This window comes from Delphinus delphis, chromosome 1, assembly GCF_949987515.2.
Source record: "Delphinus delphis chromosome 1, mDelDel1.2, whole genome shotgun sequence".
Classification (NCBI taxonomy): Eukaryota; Metazoa; Chordata; class Mammalia; order Artiodactyla; family Delphinidae; genus Delphinus; species Delphinus delphis.
In genome coordinates, this window is record NC_082683.1 from 180,099,614 (window position 1) to 180,122,398 (window position 22,785).

The following is a 22,785-nucleotide window of genomic DNA, read 5'->3' on the forward strand; positions in this document are numbered from 1 at the left end:
CTTTATAAACCATTTACCACCACGAGCAGTAGTGCTGGTAGCTGTAGACAATTAAGTAGAGAGAAGAGGTATGGACTTCTGTCCAATTTTTCTTTGTTCAAATTTCTACTGAGAGACTTTTATTGTCTCATTATTGTTCTGCTGTCTTCCTTGTCCATTAAGAATATTGAAATATCTTTCTAACTCTCTTACTATTGTCTGGTTTAACATAACTAGAAAGAATTCATCAGAGGCAAGTGTTGCCCTCTCTGCTTGTGAACTTCCATGTCGTCCTAAAGATGGACTTCCTGCTTTTTCATCTCACCACCTCTGTCTCTAGTCCTCTAATGCAGTAGGGACAACATCTTAAGTATTTCCAAGTATTTTCCCATGAATTTTAGGAACATGGAAGCTTCTCTTAAGAATTATCAACGTGGCAGCAATGCAGGCATCATTCCTTGTAGTAATTCTGATGCATTCATATCTTTTTCATTGATTTTTTAAAATATCCTAAGTTTCCTTGACACTGTTGTATGAACATTTAGAAGGCAACTTTTCAGGGGGAAAAATATTGTGACTTTATAGGAGCTTATTTTTCTTGTTTGCTAAATAAGGTCTTTTTTTTCCCCCAAGGCTTAATTACTCAGAAAAAATATCTTATCTGTTTCACATTTTCTACCATAAGATAAAATATGTTTTCCACTTCCATTATTAACCTATATGATTTTGACTTTGGGGAATGAATGGATTACATTGATGTTCTATTAAATTATAATTAGAAACAGCTGAGTACACTTAGCAGCTTTTCTAACATTTATAGGAAAGGAAAAAGACAAGTAGAGCTTGGATGAGAAATGTTTTATCAAAGAGGATAAAATTAGATGCAGATGATAAGTATTTTTAGTGATCTCCTGACTGCCAAGCCCATATTACTTGCATCTTCTAAGCAACGTAGGATACCTAAATTTTATTCTGAGTGCCAAGGGTGAAAATATTCACACATTGCAAATTAGTATCACATACCAAAATTCTAATTGAGACATAACTATTTTATGCATTTATATAATTCCCAGAATTGGTGTATAGCAAATACTTGTACAGTTTAGTCTGTTGACACCTTCTTATGCCTTTGGAATAAAAATATTTCCATAGAAAGATTGACATATAATAAAAGTCACACTTAGAACTGTCAGTAACACTTTTAGAAGCATCCTGTCTTTTCCATCACCCAGTCCCTGTGCATTTGATTCTTTGAAATAACCACTGCAAAATATCATCTTATAAAAATGCATTATACTTAGAGAAATGTTTGGGAACATAACATCCCTTCTGTTGGTAAATGGTTGACCTAATTACAAGGTCAGTTACCTTATAATTACCTAATTACAAAAATTTGACCTGTTATCTCATGTGAAGGCCATTTATAGCATTAACTGGACCTATGGGGATCTCAGAGGTATTAGGATTGTTATTTTTGCTTTGTTTTTATCAGCTGGAGATTTAAAGGACAGGACATACTAGTAAAATTTGTTACTTTTAAGTGTGAAAATGTGCCAATCAGGCATTTATTATTTGTGTTTTATTTGTAACTGAGATACTTTAGAGGCAGCAGGTGCCACACAGATCATCTCCAAGCTCTGTTTAATATAGTGAGGACACAGAGGCCCAGCAAGGTTAAGCGGCTTCTTCAAGGTCACACAGCCATTACTGTCAAGAATCAGGTCTGTTATTAAAGGCGCATATGGATTCTGTGAGTGGCACATGAAACATCTGATGACACCCCCAAGCAGGAAATAGTTCCTCATAGTGAACATAAATTACTTACTTCCTCCTGTGAGATACTTGGAAGAGATGGAAAACAGCTGATGCCTGCAATGCCAGTTCTCATATAACTTCATTATTTCTTGTTATTTAATTACCATTTCTCCTAATTTTCTTCAAGAATGACTTGCCTGACAGGATTGTTATTTGTTGTTTTTTTGGTTTTGTTTTTAACTACAGCAGTATGTTGTTTCCAAAGGATGCTTGGTATATGGTTCCCAGGACCAGCACACAATCGTGGGTCCCCTTGTTGACAAATGACTAGGAATTTCTAGGTGGCAGAACAGAGCATTACACTCAGTGCAGGGCCCTGCATGAATGTATGGGCCGCACACCTGTGAAGCTGGCACTCTGGTTCTGGGTGTTTTGTCTGAAACTTTCTTGTTAAAAATTAATATACCAAACTACGGGCTTAAATATTTTGATACACTATAGAGATTAACTTTTTTTTTTGATCCAACAAGATAAATTTCTGTTCTTTCTCTGTTGATGAGTTTATGCTGGGTAATACTGTTAAATTTTTTTCCCAAGATTTCCTGAGGAGGAATGCTAGAGTTATAAAACTTAGAAATAAATGTATGTGCTGTTTGGAGTAGTGGTGTCTAGATTCAGGAACCAAGTGACCCCAAAACTGATACTTGATAAGCAGTGCCCACTATGTAATTTGGTCTGGGGCATTTAATTTGTAGGAGGATGTTTGACAATTTAAAAAAAAGATGTGACTATTTTCCAAAAATCTTTGAATGGAAGCAGCTTGCATCAGCTAGCCTCTTTTATATTAATACACATCATTCAGTGACATTGCACATGTTTTACCAGGGATGCTGAATTTCACCTAAGTGAGATGCTGGTAATCTTTTTACACATAAATGAGAATATAATATAACCTGATGTTTGTATATGCATTTTACATGTACCCTGGCTGCCTTTTTTGTTACATCTTTTCTTTTGATGTGAATAATGTTCAGTGTATATTTGAATAATGTTGATGGAGATAGAAAAATATGCTTTTAAAGTAAACAATATTTGAAGCTTTGCATAGAAAAAAGATGAACGTACCTTTGAAAAAAGACTAAATAATAATTCTGTCCAAGTGGTTAGGCATACCTGAGTGCTAATTTCTGTCTTTTCATGATTTTTTAGATATTTTATTTTCAGATATAAAAAGTTAAAATTCTATTTTATAACATAAATATAGTAAAAATGACATATCCTGTAATATCCAGAAATCTTTATTACTACTAACGTTTAAAAATTATTTATTGCTTTATTAAAAACTTACCACATGACAAATAAATGTACATTTTTTATTTCTGTGTATTGGTATTAGATTTTTTCCAAATCTAGAGCTGAATATTTATGTGGGACTGTCTTCTTTCGAAAGAAAGATAGGATTTTTGAACAGTAATGCTATTTAACTGGATAATTAACTTTTAAAAGATATGTATATATTAGAATAAGTTAAGAAAAGGTGGTTCTTTTTTTTAATACATTGGCATTTTGTAAGTTCCTCCTTTGTAGTGCTAATATAAATTTTACCAGTAGTAAAAAGAATTCAAATTTGTATTGCCTTTTTTCTGTTCATCCTCTTTTTAAGAGATAGCCAACAGTGCCACCATCAGAACAGACAGCCTTTTCTCATCATAAGTATTGGTTTCCTCAAAAAAAAAAAAAAAAAAAAAAAACCTACACTGAAGGATGGTTGAAAAACTGCATGTGTTTAAACAGACACATAAAAAATATTGGGAGATAACCAGTGACGTAATGAAACTGCTTTTGATTTATTTTACGATCCAGTCAAATTCCTAAAATTATTCTTCAGAAACATGTTAGTAATTTAGATAGTTACATTTGGCCAAGTCATTCCGTCTCGGTAGCATTATATTGATGCCAGTTTATTGTTATCACCTTTAATTTGTTATTGAAAGAAACGATCCTAAACAAGAATATGAAAACATGAAAATAGTCAGACTGTCTTGGCCTGGTTACATCTTCCATTTTGAGGGCAATTTTTTCATTCTGCCCTTTCCTTTATATATGACTTATTTTTTAATAATGGAACTTTAAAGGTGAATTGTCAAGTTAATTATAATTACGGTGGTTTCAGAATCTATATTAAAGCATAAGATTCTTCTTTCATGGTCTGATACTTACATGATACGGTATATTTATTTTTGAATGAAAAGAAACCTGGTCCCCATCTTCCTGTTGACATCAAACAGTCTTCTGATATGCTAATCCAGAGTGAGGGAAAGCACATAGACTGGCTTTATTTGGAGTCATTCCAAATCTGAAAGAATATTATGTGTATAGAACTGATTTTGCAGCATTGCCCCCATAGAATGAAAACCGATGCTGACACAGTCTGCAATTAATAAGACTTAACGTTGAAACATGATATGGGAGGTTTTCACCATTTTAGTATTAACCCTGATTTGCTTTTTAATATCCTGGTCATCTAATTGTTATCTGTTTTTTTGCTACTGATGTAATAGCTATTGAAATTGCTAATAAGTTCATTCCTATAGTATGTGTTCCAATAAAGATTAACCTAAAGTGATTCGCTTTTCCTTCAAGATTTATCCTTTGGTGTATTGAGTGCATATGAGACAGTAAATATAATCCTTTGCTAAGTATGAAGTAGGGATACAGGCAGATTTGTTTCCCTGTATTGTTTTTCCTTTCAGCCTGCCCTCAACTGGTCACAGGGGTAGGAACTGACACAGCTCATTATTTTGGAATCATCTGAAGTACCATTCTCCATATTCAATAAGAAAAGAAATCAAATTAGTTGAACTTTCAAAAATGTCAAGTCACCAGATAAAGTGCATTAAAGCACGTATTTAAATGTTGATGTCTATTAATAAATGTATATCTTAAAAAGTTAAAATTGTCTGAAAATTTGTCTAAATGAAATACTTCTTCATGTTGGTCATTTATAGATTTTGCTAAGTAGAAAACGAATTACACTTTTGTTTTTGAAAAATAATTTTTATGTAAAGAATCTTTATAAATCTTATGAAGCTATGAACTGTGTTCTTGAATCAGCATATTATTAGTATATTCTTCTAGCAAAGGTAATGTAGAAAAACGGGCATGAATATGTACCTTTGGTTTTGCAGTTATTTAGTTATTGCCCTCTTACGCGTGATGGCCCACTCCTTCCAAGCTAGCATATTTACACTCAGCTTTTTTTGCCCTGGTCTTCCTGTAATGTTTTGCTCCCATATTTAGTTTCATTCGTTCAAAGCAAAGTGCAAGTTTGACTTGGAGTATGCAGTGGAAATATTCATGAAAACTTTCCACATAAATCCCTTTTATTTATTTAAGTTTTAATAAATTAAGTGATATTTCAAATCACCAAGGATGGTTCAATATTTAAAGGAATTCTACTTCACTACCTTCTGTCAAGAGAAGGACTATCTTGTAATGAACATAATCACCTCCATGTCTCTAGACTCTTTTATTCCGGCTATTCTTAAAATAAAATCTGACATCCTCCTTTTAGGATAAGAAATTACTTTATGTGGATGTTAATTTTTTGAAATAGATGGACACCACAAAGACGTAGCATGATATGGCTTGTGCTGACCTTAGATACAATAGGGAGACATTTAAGCCATTGTGTCCGGTAAAAAATCTTGGTATCCTTTCACTATGGAAAATCATGTTTTTTAGCTGGTAATAGGTAGATAAAAGTAGGTGTTTTTCTGACTGAAGTCAGAATCTAGTCTGAAGATAATTTCTGTTTTTAAAATCTTATTTAAAATTTTTTAAACAGCATTTTAAGAAACAAAAGAGGCTAATTCCTGAAAGGACTGTTTGGAAGTACTTCGTGCAGCTGTGCAGTGCACTGGAGCACATGCATTCTCGACGAGTCATGCACCGGGGTGAGTTCAGTCATGAGTAACTTTTAGTGTTGGTGTCAACGATGCACAGTATCAGGCTTTCCCAGGTAATTTATTTCCAAGTTTTGATTTTACTAGAATGATAAACCTTTAAGTGAAGACTACTTGGGTTTTTTTTAAAATAAGAATTAGTTATTTTTCTGTTTGACTTTTTTTTTTTTTTTTTTTACTGATTATGTTGGTAAAAGAAAAAAAATTAGATGCAGGAAAGCAGTTGAACATGCATAAGGAAGAGGTTTTTTTTGTTTTTTTTAATGAACTATACATTACAGCTATTTAGATTTTTAATGTTCAGCATTCACTGTTAATGTATTTATAGTTATCAATCAAATGGTTGGGTGGAATGTATGAAGGTTACATCACTAAGGCATTAATCCCTTGATTTGGGGGTTTGAATAATTTCAGTACAATTTACTTAAGCAATTAAAATTTCTGAGGTCATCTAAGTAAAGAATTACCTGTGTCAGAGTTATGATTTTATATTTTGTGTAAACATGTCAATAAATTGCTCTTTAGTGGGATAGTCTATTTGAAATAGATATAAGAAGGGCACAAATTTATTTTGTGCTTTGAATGTCACAGAAGTTTATTTGAAAATGGAAAACAAAATACATTTTAAATGAAAATGAATAGTGATCATCCTGCATTGATGATTATCTGTCTGTCATGGGACTGAGACTCAGAAATATTAGGCTATATGAAAATTACTCGAAATAATTGGTTAAAAATTCAAACTGACTTTCATTTTTGAGATATATTTTAAATTCAACAATGAGAAGTGTTTTTTAATCCCTTGAATATACCTAAACTGACATCATCTTTCACCTGATCCCTTCATTTATTCACAGATATAAAACCAGCTAATGTGTTCATTACAGCCACTGGGGTCGTCAAACTTGGAGATCTTGGGCTTGGTCGGTTTTTTAGCTCCAAAACCACAGCTGCACATTCTTTAGGTAAGAGACACAGTATAATTTCATTCGGTTATCTACCCCCCTTCCCCCCACCCCGCCCATATGGTTAAAAATGTAAGGGATGTACAGATTACGTGCTAGCTTTTATAGTCTAAATAAAACTATTTTAAAAATCATCAGGTCCTGAGCTGAAACCTGTCAGGTATAATATGTCCATTCATGTGACAGTTGGATACTTCTGTTAGTTTGACCCTCAGGCAGGCATTTAGTAAAAGAAAATGCCAATGAACAAATCTAGTTTTAACCATTGCCATGGATCCTTCCTTTTCTTTTACATTAATAATATTAATATGAAGAATAAACCATATCTTGAAAAAGGACCTCACCTGACCATTTAAAAATACTATAGTTGTTTGTAAATGTTTATTTATTAAAGTAACATACATGGTTGTGATTGCTGTAGAGGGGGGACCTAGAGATGATCTGTGGCTAAGGAGGAAGATATTCTCCTAAGTTATAAAGTAGAAGATGCTTGTAATTTATTGATTCTAGAGCTGATAATATACGAGTGTCCTTTGTACCTAAAATAGAACTGAATGTAGCTATTACAACATTATATTAATGGAAAGAAGGTTGTCCAGTTTAGAAACAATAATTACTAGGAAGAAATAATTTTTAAATTGAATAACTTAAAGGGAGTGTTAGAGCTTCTCCTGAGACTCTTCAAATCATATTGTCCCCTTGTAATATGACTTTGTCAAAATGGTAACAACCAAAATAAAACAAGGATTAAGATAAAAATAAGTTGGCTTTAATTTAATGATGCCCCATCTTTGGTGAAAGATGAAATCATTGAAAACAAGTGATTTTTTGGATAAAATTATTGTTTTTAAATGAGAAATAAAACAATTTTAAATGGCTTGATGAGGAATAAGTGAGTTACACTAAATAATGATGTTGTGAAACGAGCATCTGAATTAGTTGACTGGACATTTTTAAATGGCTTTGACATAAAGGTCCTGTGTGGCCTTGAACCTGTCATTTAATTCTTCTGTATATAGGATAGTGTGTGGCACATAAATAGGCACCTGATCAGTCTTTGCTGAATGACAAGATATTGGGTCCTAGATTAAGAAGTGGTGGGAAGATAATACTTTACCCTTTACACAGAGTTTCAGTTTTGTCCAGTACTTTAAGAAAATAAAATTTCAACTGATGCTGAGTAACAATGTTTTAGTTTTCTCTTTCACTTTACATTTATTCTTGCAGAACATTACAATTTTTTCAGGATAGGAAAATTTGATATGAAGTTCCATAAGAAATGCATAAATTTGCAGAGCACTTTAATAAAGTTTTATTTGGAAGTTCCAACTCTGACAATGCAAATAGTAGAGGATTTCTGTGAAGAAAACTTTAGATTGTTCCAAGCCAGTGCCACTGATCGTTAGGGAAGATAACGTGTTCACTGTTACTCATCTGAACGGAATATCCTAACAGCACTTTGTTGTTAATCTACTTAGAAATGCTAGGTTACAGTTACACATGCACACACATACAGGCACACAGGCACAACTGCACGTATCCATGCTCCTGCACACATATATGTATTGTGTAATTGCTGCTTTGCAGGCTGTCGCTCTGAGCATGCCGTAGTTGCCTGACCCTAAGTATCCAGCATACTGTGTGAAAACCAAATCTTAACCGTTTAGGAAATGGGCTTCTTTAGCTTGCCTGTCACTGCCTCTTACAAAAGTCCCCAGTGGGGTTTACAAACGTGTATGCATGTCTTAGATTTAGGTGATGTGTTATTATATGATATAGAGGGTAAAAATTTAATAGGTTTAATAATTCATTAAGAATTTCTAACGTCAGTTTTTATCTAAATCAATTCACTTAGCGTCATGTAGTTTGTGTTTGTGTGTGTGTGTGTGTGTGTGTGTGTGTGTGTGTGTGTGTGTGTATGGACACACACACATATAAATGGGGATGCCCATAATTATAAAACATTCTGAGATACACCTGAAGTACAGACAGTGAGGAAGTAGCAATGAGACTGGTTTGTTGGATGAATGAATCAATAGAAAAATAATTTGTTTCACAAGTATTTTTGTTTTCCATGTTATTTGGAGAAAAATATTCTTAAAATAAGAAAACGTGCTTTATTCCTGCCTATCTTCTCTGTGAAGTAAAGATTTTGATGGTTTGAAACTGAAGTTCACTAAGCAAAGTACGTTGAACATCAAGAATTAAAGTTTGAACTCTAGCCTACCAAGGTATTTGGACCCAATAAAAATCCTATGTAGGAGGATCAGGAAAACTCTTTGCTAACAAAGAATATGTATAAAATAACAAGGACAGAAATTGTGACATAGATTTATGTTTGTTGACAAGTTGACCCTAATTTTTGCTTTTAAAGAATTATTGCCCTCCTGTGTTACTGACATATATTTTTATTTTTAAGAGCAAATTTAAAAGATTGCTTTTAACATAAACAATAAGGATATATAGTGCAGCATAGGGAAATTTAGCCATTATTTTGTAATAACTTTAAATGGAGTATAATCTGTAAAAATATTGAAACACTGTATTGTACACTGGAAATTTATAATATATAAATTATAATAAAAAATAAAAGATTGCTTTTATTTTTCCAAAAAGTACTTGAAAATGTGGCCACCTCTACAAATTTATTTTGCTCACAGAAAATATGATAAACTGTATGTTTTACAGTTGTTGTTTTTTTTCTGATTTTGCTGAGGATTAAATCTGTAGGGCATGATTTATTTATTCACAGTGCAGGTTTAAATATTAGTGAAACTACAAATGAATGAGACCTGTATATCGTTCATAAAGGAAAATCCGAATAAGATTACTTTGAATGAAGTCTGTTCTGATGCCAAATTTTGTTAAATTTTGTAAAGGAGATTTTTTTCAGGAATTTAATTCAAAAAGGCAAAAATACCTAGGATTTTAGAAATATCTTGTTGTAGTAACAGATTTATACTGTTTATTTCAAAGTACATTTTTTTCAAAAATCAAAGATTTTTCACTTATTTTTATTCAATCATTAGTAAGGAACACACTTCCAAATTTTTTTGTATTTAACAATCCTTAAGAGATTGTCAAGTCCTTGAATTTTTCAGTTGTCTCTTCAGTTTCTCTTTTTTTTTTTTTTTTTTTTTGTGGTATGCAGGCCTCTCACTGTTGTGGCCTCTCCCGTTGCGGAGCACAGGCTCCGAACGCGCAGGCTCAGCGGCCATGGCTCACGGGCCCAGCTGCTCCGCGGCGTGTGGGATCTTCCCGGACCGGGGCACGAACCCGTGTCGCCTGCATCGGCAGGCGGACTCTCAACCACTGCGCCACCAGGGAAGCCCTCTATCTCTTATTTGTATCATTTAATTACATGGTAACATATCGACATGCAATAAAATCTCTGGTTCTCTCACATTTTCTGTAGGAAATGAAGTTGTGTAGGTGGCCACGTTTCCAGTCAGTTTTCACAACCAGTTTTTTAACTAAGGAGTATGTCAACATAGAATAATAATAATTCCTTAAATTCAGGGTTAAAATTACAGATACTAAATCTGATGTTGCTGGATGTTCAGACCATGTTCAGTTCTTCAAAATTGAAAAAAAAAAAATCTCAGAGGCCTTTAGTTTTTCTTCTGCTCCCACCACACACAGTGTCTCCCAGTCTATCCACTTTCTGTCCTGTCCTCCTTAATCCACAACAACTTCATGTTTGGACTAGGAAAGTATCCTCCCTTGTTTGTAATATTCCTTCCCCAAAGACATTATCTGATCATGTTACTTCCTCCAAATATTTGACTGTTCCCTGTGGCCTAAAGAATATCGTGAGAAGTCCTTGGCTTCGCGTTTGGGGTCCTCTAGGTCGGTGTCCGCTGGCCCACTTCCGTCTTTGGCTGCCCACCTACCTCATGATGTCCGCCGTGCTTTTCCTCTTGCCTTGTTCTGAACGTGAGACAGAACAGAGGACACCTGGATTTACCTGCCCATTCTTCTGTAGGACCCTGAACAAGCCCTTCATTCACTTTTCCCAGGTTCAGTTTCCTGGTTTCTAAAAATGGAAATGTGGGTAATAACCATCCTATGTCAAGCAACCCCTAACCTAATGATAAAATGAACGCAAACATGTTTTCTGAATACTGCAAGTTGCTGTATGAATGTGAAGTTGCTTATGTTAACATGACAGTGGTGTGGGGAGAAGAGGAGAGGGAAGTCATGTGAAATTTATTTATTCTGTTGAAATACCTGAACTGATTCATTCAAAGACACAGGTGCTAAATCAACTAAAGTTGATTTCCCAACTCATTAATGGGTGATAACCTGCAACTGGGAAAACATTAGTCTGTGTTTACAGTACTTTCATGCTGTTCCATTTACTTAAAGACAGATTCCCATTTTTCTGCCTTCTCCTTGTAGACCTTCTTCTGTCCTGCTCTCTGGCCAGTTCGGTTGGTCAGACGTAGCGCAGTCATTTACAGAGTTGCCTGTGCTCCTGGAGGTGGGGAGTAATGTGCCTGATTGTTCTGTACAGTTTGCAGCCGTTCAGCTCCCTGAGGTCCTCGCAGGAGGATGTGAGCCATGGATGCAAACTGTTCCCCTTCTAGAGCCCAGGAGACTGAGGCATAGGAGGCGAACGGGCTTTGCCAGTGAGGCAAAGCTTCCCCAGTCTGCGGTCCCTCTCCCACCCGGCACTGTATGTTTTTGCTGTATCCGGACCTTGTGGCGTTTTCCCTGACTCTGCCACTGTTTTCTGACTTGTTACTTCCCTCCGTCAGGGTTACCTTATCCCGCTGTGCACATAGCTGAGGGGCCTGCAGGTGAAAGTGCAATTTGCCCCCATCCTGCACTTGACTGTTCTGCATGCCCAAGACCCAGAAGTAAATGGGACGGAAGTCTTTCTTACAACCATTCTGTCTACCAGCAACTGGGGCTGATATTTCTAAGGAAGCGGCTCTTCTAGACTGAAAACTAAAACTTCACCAAAACCTGTGAAGTAGGAACATGGCAGTCAAGGTGTAATTTTTCTCATGTCACCTTGGATTATTTAAAAATAATCCAAATACATGATTGTTAGTCAAACCATATCAAACTGCCCTAATTTCCTGTGATAATGACCCAGAGGAATCGTCCACGGCTACTAAATATCAACAGCAAACGTAGCAGTGAATATGCGCACAACATTTATTATTTGCAGGCACTTTTAAAGCACATTTTCTCCTCTGTGCCTTCATGTTGTGTGGGGCTAGGGTGGGGATTACCGAGCTCTCTGTGTTTAATACTGAACCTGACCCCCCCACACACCGTCCCTACGGTTCCTGATCCTTTATCCTATTTTCATTTTTCCGTTTTTCCTGTAGGACTTTGTATCTTCGAATACGCTGTGTTACTCACTTATTACGCTTAGTGCTTTCTGTCTTTCTGCCTCAGCCATGTGGAAGCTTCATGAGGACCGGGTTCTTCATGTTTTTGGTTCTCTGATGTATCTCAGATGTGTAGGAGAGGGCATTGCACATAGTAGATGCTCAGTGCATACTGATCAAATGAATTAGAGACAGGCTACACATCAAAGGATGGATTTAACTAAATATATCAGTAAGTATAGGTTAGATTATGCCGCAGGAAGAAACAATAACAGCATTTAGTTGCTTGGCACTGAAGCGTATTATTTCTCTGGTCACCCGGAGTCAGCTGTGGGCCCCCGTGTGGGTCCCGGTGGCCGCCCTCCCTCCAGGTGGTCACTTGGCATTTCAGGGGGCTTCAGCCTTGTGTGATCTTCATGAGACGAAGAGATCCTGGAGAATCACTTACTGGCTCTTAGTTAAGTCTTTCTACTTGAGTGTAACACATTAATTCCCATTCGTATTTTATTGGCTACAACAAGTCTCGTGGCCACATCCATCTTAAAGGAGTGGATGAATAATTCTCGCAGGTGTTCAGGAAGAGGAGAACCGAAAACAGTGAAGGTGAGCGCTGTCCCCCTTCATTGTCCATGAGATGAAGGAAACATACCTCATTCATTTGTTTATGTGGTTTGCACTCCTTCTCTCCTTGTTTATTTTTGTGACATACTTGTAGCTATTGCACCTGAAGGGTAATTAGCTCTCTTGATGGGATTGTGTGCCCGGGGCGGGACGGGGGGGGTGGGGGGTAGGAAGAGGGAGCCATGGATAGCCTTAGGGAGTGTCCATCATTCTGAATTAGGAGATTCTGAGCAGAGAGATTATTTTTAAATCCAGAATGATTCATGAGGTGTGCTAGAGTATTGGTCCTTGGTGAGTTTTCTCTTGATCAATAAATCTGTAATTTTCCCTCCTGGATGTACTTGTGATAGGGACCTTATTTTGGCCAATTTAAAACATTTATAATAATAATTATTACTCACCCAACTTCAAACACCAGCTGTGGACTGAGTGCCATGTAGCACATGAACTGCTTTCTCTTCTGCATCTCTAATTCAAATCTTTAAAGTGGTTGTGATTACCTGGTTTAGGGTCCTTATCAGTTAGTGAACAACCAGAGCTCTTTTAAATGATAAAAGATCACCATTTTATTATTTTATTCTTCTTATGGTAAATGTATTGGCTTCTACCCCCCCTCCAAAAAAATACCCTCAAAGAATGTACCTCATCCCATCCCCAGACTGTCCAGTGAACTCGTAGAGGTCGAGGGTGCTTTAGACCACAAGCATTTCCTGTGGGGTTCTTGGCCTGTGGCTGGCTCGGCACGTGGAATTGGCCCACGTGACGTGTGAATGAATCGTCAGTGCATTTGTGTTTCTTTCCTATTGGTTCCCTAACAAATTCCCACAAATGCAGTGGCTTAAACCAACAGATTTATTATTTTTGCAGTTCTGTAGGTCAGAATTCCAACATGGCTCTCACCCAGCTAACATCAGGGTGCCTGCAGAATGGCATTTTTTTCTGGAGCTTCGAGGGGTGACTTATCCGGGTTGTTGGCAGAATCCAGGTCTTCGGTGTTGCCAGACCCAGGCCCCTTTTTCCTTCCTGTGTCCTCCCGAGGCTGCCTCACCTTCTGAAGCTGCCCTCATTGGCTTCTCCTCCTTCCTCCATCTTCAAGTCCCGCAGTGGCAGGTGGAGACCCTCTCACACTTGGAATCTCCCCTGCCCCTGCCCTTGCAAATGTCACGGACAGGCCAGGGTAGTCTCCCTAGCTTCAGATCCCTTTGCCGTGTGATGTGACGTTCGCGGCGTAACACCAGGTGCCAAAGTGCTGCCCGCCTCCCCGGAGTAGTCGGCCTGACGGCTGGAGAGTCTTTGGTGTCCTCCTCTAAAGCCCGGTAAGGTGACGTGGTTTAAAAGTCAGAGGTTTTAATGGAAGTTCACAGTACTGAAATTAAGCACTTTCTTTTTTAGACAGATGTCTTAACGTTAAAATTTCCCATTTTTAATTATAGACTTTCATCAGTGATATGTGTTTACTTTTCAAGGGAGAAAATACCACACTTGCATTCATGTAAGTTTTGCAGGCAAGTCCTTTTCTATCATTACTATTAGTTTATTAACAGTTCTTTTTTTTTTTTTAATTATTTACAAAAGCTTGTTTAATCCTCAAGGGTCGTCTCTCCTTTGTGCCAGTCTTGCTTTTGAGTGCCTTGCCTCCTCATGGACAGAAATAGAAAGCAATTTTAACAAAACTTAATTAGAAAAATTAAACTGCCATAAGATATAACCACATTATGTACTCCAAAGGTATATGTAAGTAATTAAGGGTAGTTATCTGCTATTCAAGCAAATCTACTTGCATCAAAGTTGCATTTATTATTTACAATGAAGTGTTTCCTGTCTGACGGCTTGCTCTAGTGAAAAGGAGAAAAAAAAAAAAACAGCTTAATCATGTTCTAATATGGCATTTTACTTGCTTTCTTAATGTCTCCCGGAAGAGCAAAGATAGTTTCCTTTTTGCATGTACGTGTGTGATTTAGTTATTATATATGCTTGTTGTACCTCCTGAGGATGGAATAGATTTTTACAAAGAGCTGGCTAGGGGGCTCTGATACTGGTCCTTGTGCTGGACAAATACTTGAAACCTCTTGGGGGGAAATTGTGTTGTGGTTGTCGTCGTTGTTTGCGTTACAGGGTTGCTTGAACTCCTCTTTCCCTTTCAAAATGAGACAATGGTTCTCTGATTTTGTAATGTTGCCAGCTGAGTAAACGCATGGCCGTCCTTCCACCAGCATCAGAATTTTCACACTGGGGTCTCTTGAGTGTACAATTCATGCTCCCCACACTATTTCCAAGTGTGACATATCCTCTGATTACAACTCGGAAAATTAGTGTTCTTGAACCAGGCTTTAAAGCAGTTTCATTTTTGGTGCCAAGTGCCACCTGTGGTCACGTGCTTGTCCTTCCCACACCTTCCCTAGCACCTCTCTGTGGGTCTTTCCTTGGCGTGTACCCCATCATAGTTCAGCGTGGTTTGGAGGCTTAAAGGCAGCATATGCCTGGTCAGTACTAAAGACTACTTTCACTGATTTATTTTTAACTTGCAGTCCTTTCTTGACTTAAATAATCAGGCTGGGAAGAAGCTGTTATCTAATTGTAAACTGTGCATGTTTAACCTCTCAGCTACCATAAAAAGTATCTATTTGAAGCAGAGTAGCTGCAGAGAAGCACTGAACCCTGACCCTCACTCCTGGCCTTTGGTGTGTACATGCTGAGACTTGTAGAAGAGTTCTCTGCTGCTTAATTTGGAAAGATACAGACTTTTTTTTCCCAGTCTTATTTCACAGTCGTCAATTTTAATGAAATAACTGTTTAAATGCAAGGGACAGAATGACCTGGCTTGAATTCTACATCCACACCTTACTAGCTTCGTGATCTTTGGCAAATTACCTGACTTCCTTTTGCGTCCTCTCTACAACAAGAATAATAGTAGTAACATCTCATTAAACTACCTCTTGGGGACTCCTCTGATGGCGCAGTGGTTAAGAATACACCTGCCAATGCAGGGGACACGGGTTCGAGCCCTGGTCCGGGAAGGTCCCACATGCCGCGGAGCAGCTAAGCCCGTGCGCCGCAACTACCAAGCCTGCGCTCTAGAGCCCACGAGCCACAACTACTGAGCCCTCGTGCCACAACTACTGAAGCCCGCGTGCCTAGAGCCTGTGCTCCGCAACAAGAGAAGCCACCGCAATGAGAAGCCCGTGCACCGCAGCGAAGAGTAGCCCCTGCACACCGCAACTAGAGAAAGCCCGTGCGCAGCAACGGAGACCCAATGCGGCCAAAAATAAAATAAATAAAATAATTCATAAACCACCTCATGATAGCCCCCATTTCACTAGCCAGTGAGCCCCATGAAGACAAGGATTCAGCCTGTTTACTTCTGTCTCCCCAGCACCTAGAACAGTGTGGGCCCTGATAAACTGTTAAAAAGCTCAGCAAGGTAACACATGTGATCCATTTAACACAGTGCCTGGAGCAGAGAAACAGTAACTAGAAAATTTTCTGGGTTTTTAAATGTTATCAGTTACACTTGAAAGATGAAAAATTTATTTAACAAACGTCTTTTGTAGAAGAAATATTGATCTACCACTCAGCCATTCTATACTGACCTCAGATAATACTCCTTACAATTAAGTAAATTTGGCCTCCATGGCGTCTGCCAACATAATTTCTGGGCTGGCTTAAGAGTATGAAGGAAAAAACGAAAATTAATTCCTATTCCCTGAAGTTGTGTGTGTTTGTGTGTGTGTGTGTGTGTGTGTGTGTGTGTTTAAATCAAATTGAGGTTTAAGATGAATTGTGTCCTTTCAGTTCTCCCAACAAGGAATGTTCAAAGCTTTCTTTTCTGCAGTTTGTTCTGAGAGAAAGAAGCAACATTTCTAAACTGAATTTGCTTGTTTCTACCCTCTGACGTAAAACATTTCAGTCAGCTGTCCTAGGTAATAGTTTAAAACAGGAATATATTACTTTTTTCCACTTCACTTTCTGTATGGGTGTTTGCAGGGTTTTTATGAGTACTGGAGAATTTGAGAGCAAAGGGATCTCAGAAACGATCTCATCTTCTTCATCACTGCACCTTACAGATGAGGAAAGTAATAAAAAGAGAAGTTAAGTGGTCCTAGTTAGTTGGTGCTAAATGTTTATAAACTATTGAAAAAATTCTGTATGTAACTTACTCTGATGAATTGAAAGTTATTAGTTTATTCTATAATAGCATGTTAACAGAAGTTTTTGACTTTCTTAAACATATTGTAGAACTTGCGAAAATCAGTCTTCATTTTGTTAAGGATACATTTTAGGATGTATTTATTGTTAATAGAGTACTTCCCATGTAAAACTTTTCTCATATAGCTAGAATAAGTCAATTAACATAATGGATTTTTTTAAAATATTTGAATGACTGTCTTACTATAAAGAAGGGTCAGATAGCATTTTCAGTTGTTAACAATTTTCCTCTAGTATCAGACTTTCTGTGTTTATAATGTTATCATCCGTTTCTTACTCACTTTTACTCCTGTCGGGAGGTTAAAATGACATAAGTATCTGCTGCAGTGAAATATATTCCCGTTTTACCTCCAGCCACGCATTCTGGAAAGACTAGTGGAATCATGCGTCCTGCCGTCTGAGGCTCCTCAACGCACAGTACTTTGCGTGGTCGTTTTAGTGTCTAATCATGTCACTCTGCACCGCCCCCTTGTCTTGTACAGTCGTTAAGAAGTCACCACATTCTTGAGGCAACAGCACTAATACACACAGCTGTCATGAATTTTAGAAAAAAAGGTTTTTAGGAAATAATCATGTATTCATTAAGTTTGAAATGTGGAGAACGTCTCACTGCATTTAAACGCATTTCGCATTTTCCTGGGCACTTAAAGTTTGCGGCTCTGTGCCCAGTAGAGACGGGCGAGGATGGGCAGGGGCCCAGCCTGTGCTCAGTGTCGGCGTCCAGGACGGAGGCGCCCTGCGGGGGCAGGTCGGGGAGGCATGGGGGAGGGGCAAGACCTGCCTCTCGCACCCAGGCTCAGCGCTTAGTGATGAGTCTGTCCCATCAGTAATCATAGTGCAGGAGGCAGACTTTCTCCTTTCCCACTTAATGACGCTTTTGGACATGATGTGTCGGTCAGAGAGGTGAGTAGCATACTCAGATTTCCATTTTATTATATACGCAAGATACACATAATTGAAATACCCAAACATGCGTATTTAGTATAAAGACGCTGGTTGCTGGTAATATGAAGGAGAACCCTCGTCTGGGTTTAAAGCCGCAGCGTTAACTCTGTGTGTAACTGTTGGTAATGACCTCCAGCAGCGCCCTAAGAGGCTCTTCTGTACCTTGCAGTTTTTCAGGATTTAGGTTTAGTTTAGTGGGATTCCTAATCATCCTGCTTCTCTGCCTCCTTGGCTCTCAGGCCAGCCGTGTGTTGGGTCTGTGTGGCAGTTAAGGTGTGATGCTGGGGCTAATCTCTGTAAAATGCAAGCATTTGTTCTTCTTTTTCCCTCTCATCAATCTTTCACACTCACATCAAACCCCTAATGTATCAGCAGGTTTCCCAGAGCTACTGGTTAAAATTACCTTTGCTTTTGGTAAACTCTGAACCTTCAAGCCTCACTGTTTTCAGTCGCCCCCTGTGGATTCCGTGAAGCCTCTCTCTGCACATCCCTCACTGCCAGTCACTGGCTTCACGTCCGGGAGCCTGTACAGAGCCATTTATTATTCCAGCTGTACCCCTCCCCCCTTGAATGGAGAGCGTTCAGTATGCCCACAGTTGGTGTCGCTTGTGAAAACTACAAGTGGAAGGGGCCACAGCGCCCAAAGCTGCAGAGCTTGTGTTTATCTGACTCAATAATAATGCAAATTCTTTAAACCTAGCCATTTCTAAAAGTTTCTTGGCTTTTCTCACCCTTAGAGAATTTGGCAAACTCACTTGTTTGTCTTCAGAGGAAATGCTGCAATTAAATCATTTTTTTCTTAAAGTTTGCGTCAAATATCATGTCCGAATACTTCATACTTTAAATTTCTTTTATCCTCCTGTTTGCATACTCCTTTTTTCACTTCTTCAGTTCTGTAAGTACCTCCCTTTCATCCATTCTGACTAGGACCATCCATTACTAGGAAAAATGGATTCCAGTATAGATAGGATTTCTTGTGAATCGCTGGTTCATGATGTTTTCAGCTTTTAGCCCAGCATAGTTTCCACACAGCCGTTAGGTTATAACTTCATTCTTTTGGAAGAAGAGGATGATGCCTTTGAGGATGATGCTTTGACTGTTGATGTGCCTCTTCTTGTTGCCTCTGACGAAACACCGCTGTTCAGCATTCTGAGTTACACTCTCATTAGATTTACTAACTCCTAGGGAGTACTTAAAAATTAGTAGAAGAAGGGAATGTGCTTTTCTCTGTGAGCAGCAGCATAGTTTTGGTAGCTGTTGCCTCAAGCAAGTAAAATTTCTAAATATTGTTCTCAAACTTTGATTTTCTATTTGGGAAAAAGCCTTAGGCAGATGGTGAAATAATAGTCATCTAAGTTTGAGACTTAAGATATTCACTTCCAAAGTCACTTCAGTGTTTTTTACCCTTCAAAATATAATGTATATGTCTTACTTATTTTAAGATATTTAATACATTTTAAATTAAATGTATTATATTAGCATTCCTTATATTATGTTCACATTTTCTAAAATGGTCATAAAAAACCAAAAAATGTACTCACACATCGAAACAAGCAAACCCCCAAATTATCCGGAGTATCTTGTCTCTATAAAGTTCTCAGTAGCAATAGTCTCGGACATTTTTTCAGAGATGTCAGTGACTTTTCACATATGTTATTATATAACCCTTTGATGTACAAAAGTCTGTTTTATTCTTTATAAAGTGGGAGTAAGGTACTGAAGGTTAATGATTATATCATTTTAAGAGTCACAACAATGTTCTAAGGGATGTTTCTGTAAAAGTTAATAAGTATGATTTATTTATATGTACTCTACTCAATTATGTATTGCTGTTTATTTTAGAATTATTATATCATCATGTTTAATTATTTGGGATATACAAGCCATGTTTAAAAAAATCAAGAAATGAAATCAATGTGAGTCACTTAGTAGATTTTTGTGTTAGAATTCCTTTCTTTTTCTTTAGTTATGCTCCCTAGATTCTCCCTGAATTGATCAAAAGGAAATAAAGTGTAACCCACCACACCCTTTTTAAAGTGGGATAGTTGTAAACATGCTGTTCAAGGATCAGGGAGGAAAGAGGAAGTTTAAAAGTTTTGAGTATTCCCCAGCGCAATCTTCTGATCCTAATGAATTATTTTGATGACATTTTAAATCTGGAATTTTGGATGTAATTTCTTAGCACAGCGGCATCTTCATTCTTTTCCTTCTCTTGTTTTATTTGGTTTCTTTCTGCAGTGGGTACACCTTATTACATGTCTCCAGAGAGAATACATGAAAATGGGTACAACTTCAAATCTGACATCTGGTCCCTTGGCTGTCTACTGTATGAGGTAGGTAATGGTGATAAATTCCATATATTGAAGAGGTTTTACTTACTGGAATATATTTCCCCTATCCTAATAGTATATAGTTATTTTTTTCTGGGTGATGTTTAAGAATTAGCTTTTTAATTATGAGGAAGTTAATTCATTGACTTAGTAACTGTTCGTATAATGAAATTTAGTAACTGTACATTTCTACACATTTACTTCCTCTAATATAATTTTAAATTGTTTCCTTTTGATGGGAGTTTTATTTCTTAAATGTTTTTTATGTTAATATAATGTTGCTATATAATCTTACTTATAAAAATACACATTTGAAGATCTATTAAAAAAAAACTGTTGCCCATGCGTAACAGGATGGATATAATAGAATGGATGTAAAATATGAAAGCATAGTAAATAGCTTTGTCACATTTTTTTTCACTTTTATGTAGATTAATTCAGCTTTAAGGATAGTTTGTAGACAGATAATTCTTCTAGGTTATCACTTAGTTTCCATGAGTAACGGTTTATATTGGTAAAGCTCAGTGAAATACTCTCTCTCACCTGTTCTACTGGTGATAATTTATCAAAGGAAGATGGAATCATGTAGATAGATCCTCTAGCAAGTATTGCAGTGTGACAGTTTGAGTGAAGAGAAGAAAGCATGCTATGAGCACATTTTATATTCATGTTATATAGTAATGGTATCAGAGAACACTCATGCTAGGGACTTCTGTAATTTACTTCTTTAATTGAATGGTAATTTTCCTAGGAATGTAGGCTTTCAGTCAAAGCTGTTAACTAAAACTTAACCTACATCTCGGTAACTCTTTTAATAAAATAAAATGAAGGAAAATAATACATTGAATCATTTTCATATTTTAAGGTATACAAAGGAAATCTGAACTGGATAGGTAGAAACCAGTGTATTTCTTACTCTTTATTTTATGTCTCGTCTTCCTGACTTAAATGGAATATATGATGAGATCATCTATTTTAATTGTTCCACCTTTACTTGGAAGTAGAGCAGCAGCAGGTTTTTTAAAATGTGTATCATAATCTTTAATTATTATTTTACAGATTGCAGGTTCAAATTTCCTTAATTTAAGGAACCTGAGATTGTTTATTTTGTTCTTCCTACTAAATAAACTAATGACCACTTAAAAAGAAAGAGATTTTAAAAATGTTCTTAAAGAACATCCTTAGGATAATTTTTATTAAGAAAAGTTATGAATTAGTGATAGAACAAAATACATGTTTGTACGTATTCACATGAGATTAAAAGAGATTTATGCTTACTATATTATATTATGTTAATAGGTTGGAACCCTGTTGCACTGATTTGATTATATTAAGTTATTGTAAAGTTTAAAAGGCACTTTGTACATTTTAAAATATTTTATACCTGTTTAGGTGACCTTAGATTCCTTCAGGCCGTAGTCTAATAATATTATCAAAGCAACATTTTCCCTTTATACACCTAAAAGTAAACAGCAAATTGGTTTCCACTAAAGAAATTAAATTTAGCAATGAAAAAGAAAAAGTTCAGTTGAGGTAATAAGCATTTTTTGGGAAGTTTGCTAATTATTGTAGGAGCAGCAGACTCCCATGTCAAAACTCAAATAATTCTTCACATTCTGGATTTGCCTTTGAGAGGCAGTGTCCCATTTTTATGTATACTTGAACACCAAAATAAAAATTATTTCTTTGGACACTCCTCCATTCATGTGTGTTATGTGTCGTGGATGGTTCTGAGTTACAGTATTTAACATGGTAACATTAGTTTTCAGCTCAGCACATTTCCTCAGTTGCTCTGTGTAGGTGATTGGGAAGAACTAGAATTTTTCTAAGGATTTAATTTACCTTGATGCTGTATATCTTTCTGGTTCTGTATTAATAGAATGTCAATAAAAATGCCCAGTAGTTTAGCTTTAAAAAATTGGCCATAGCGTCACATCGATATTTTATATTGTATCCCACTAAGAATTTACCATTCACAACGAAGGAGTGGGAAGCCTTTTTCGAAAACGTATTTTAAACTCAGAAAATTAGACTTTCAGATATTCCTGAAACCTCAAAAAAAAAAACTAGCAGTACAGTTTTAATTGATATGCAACAAAGTAGACTTTACTAATTAAAATCAAGATGCTGTGCTTTTGCTACACGGACCTTTACATGGAAAAGTAGGTTTTACACATTTCCTTTATTGTTCAGTGCAGCAATTGCATCCTTCCAGGGTTGTAGGTTGGTGGCTTACAGTTCAAAAAAAAAAGAGAGCTGCCACCAGCCCCAAAGACAGACAGTGGGCTTTCGTCCCTCCAACACCCCCAGAATACTAATCAGGGAAGTCGGACCCTGGAGGTCAGGGAGCAAGTCAATCATTCTAGCGATCGTCTCAGTGTGGAGGATCAAATTAGCCTGAAAAATTCAGCTGCTGGGAGGAGAGGGCGAGCAGCTGTCAGGGGCAGCATCGAGATGCACTAATGAACCAGATGAATAGTGCAAAAGCTTGAAAATAAAAACAGGACAGTTGACATTTTTCATCTGTCAAAGCAGGAGATGCATGAAAATATACTATTCCTGTTTAACTCCTTAGGGGACATTCAGATTTTTTTTTTTAACACTGCAGTATTGAGACAAAAGTACTGTAATGAACTCCTGGCACATGATAATGAATATACGGACGTTTACTTAG

The 22,785-nt window shown here is 36.9% G+C and overlaps 1 protein-coding gene across 3 annotated transcripts in view; it reads left to right on the forward strand.

The window, feature by feature from the left end:
* NEK7 (NIMA related kinase 7) overlaps window positions 1-22,785 on the forward strand; it is a 152,879-nt gene that overhangs the window by 96,532 nt on the left and 33,562 nt on the right. For all 3 annotated transcript variants that reach the window (XM_059998791.1, XM_059998792.1, XM_059998793.1), the window contains 3 exons: window positions 5,582-5,690; window positions 6,557-6,664; window positions 20,020-20,114. In XM_059998791.1, the coding sequence (XP_059854774.1) occupies window positions 5,582-5,690; window positions 6,557-6,664; window positions 20,020-20,114 (312 nt within the window). The remainder of the gene's footprint in view (window positions 1-5,581; window positions 5,691-6,556; window positions 6,665-20,019; window positions 20,115-22,785) is intronic.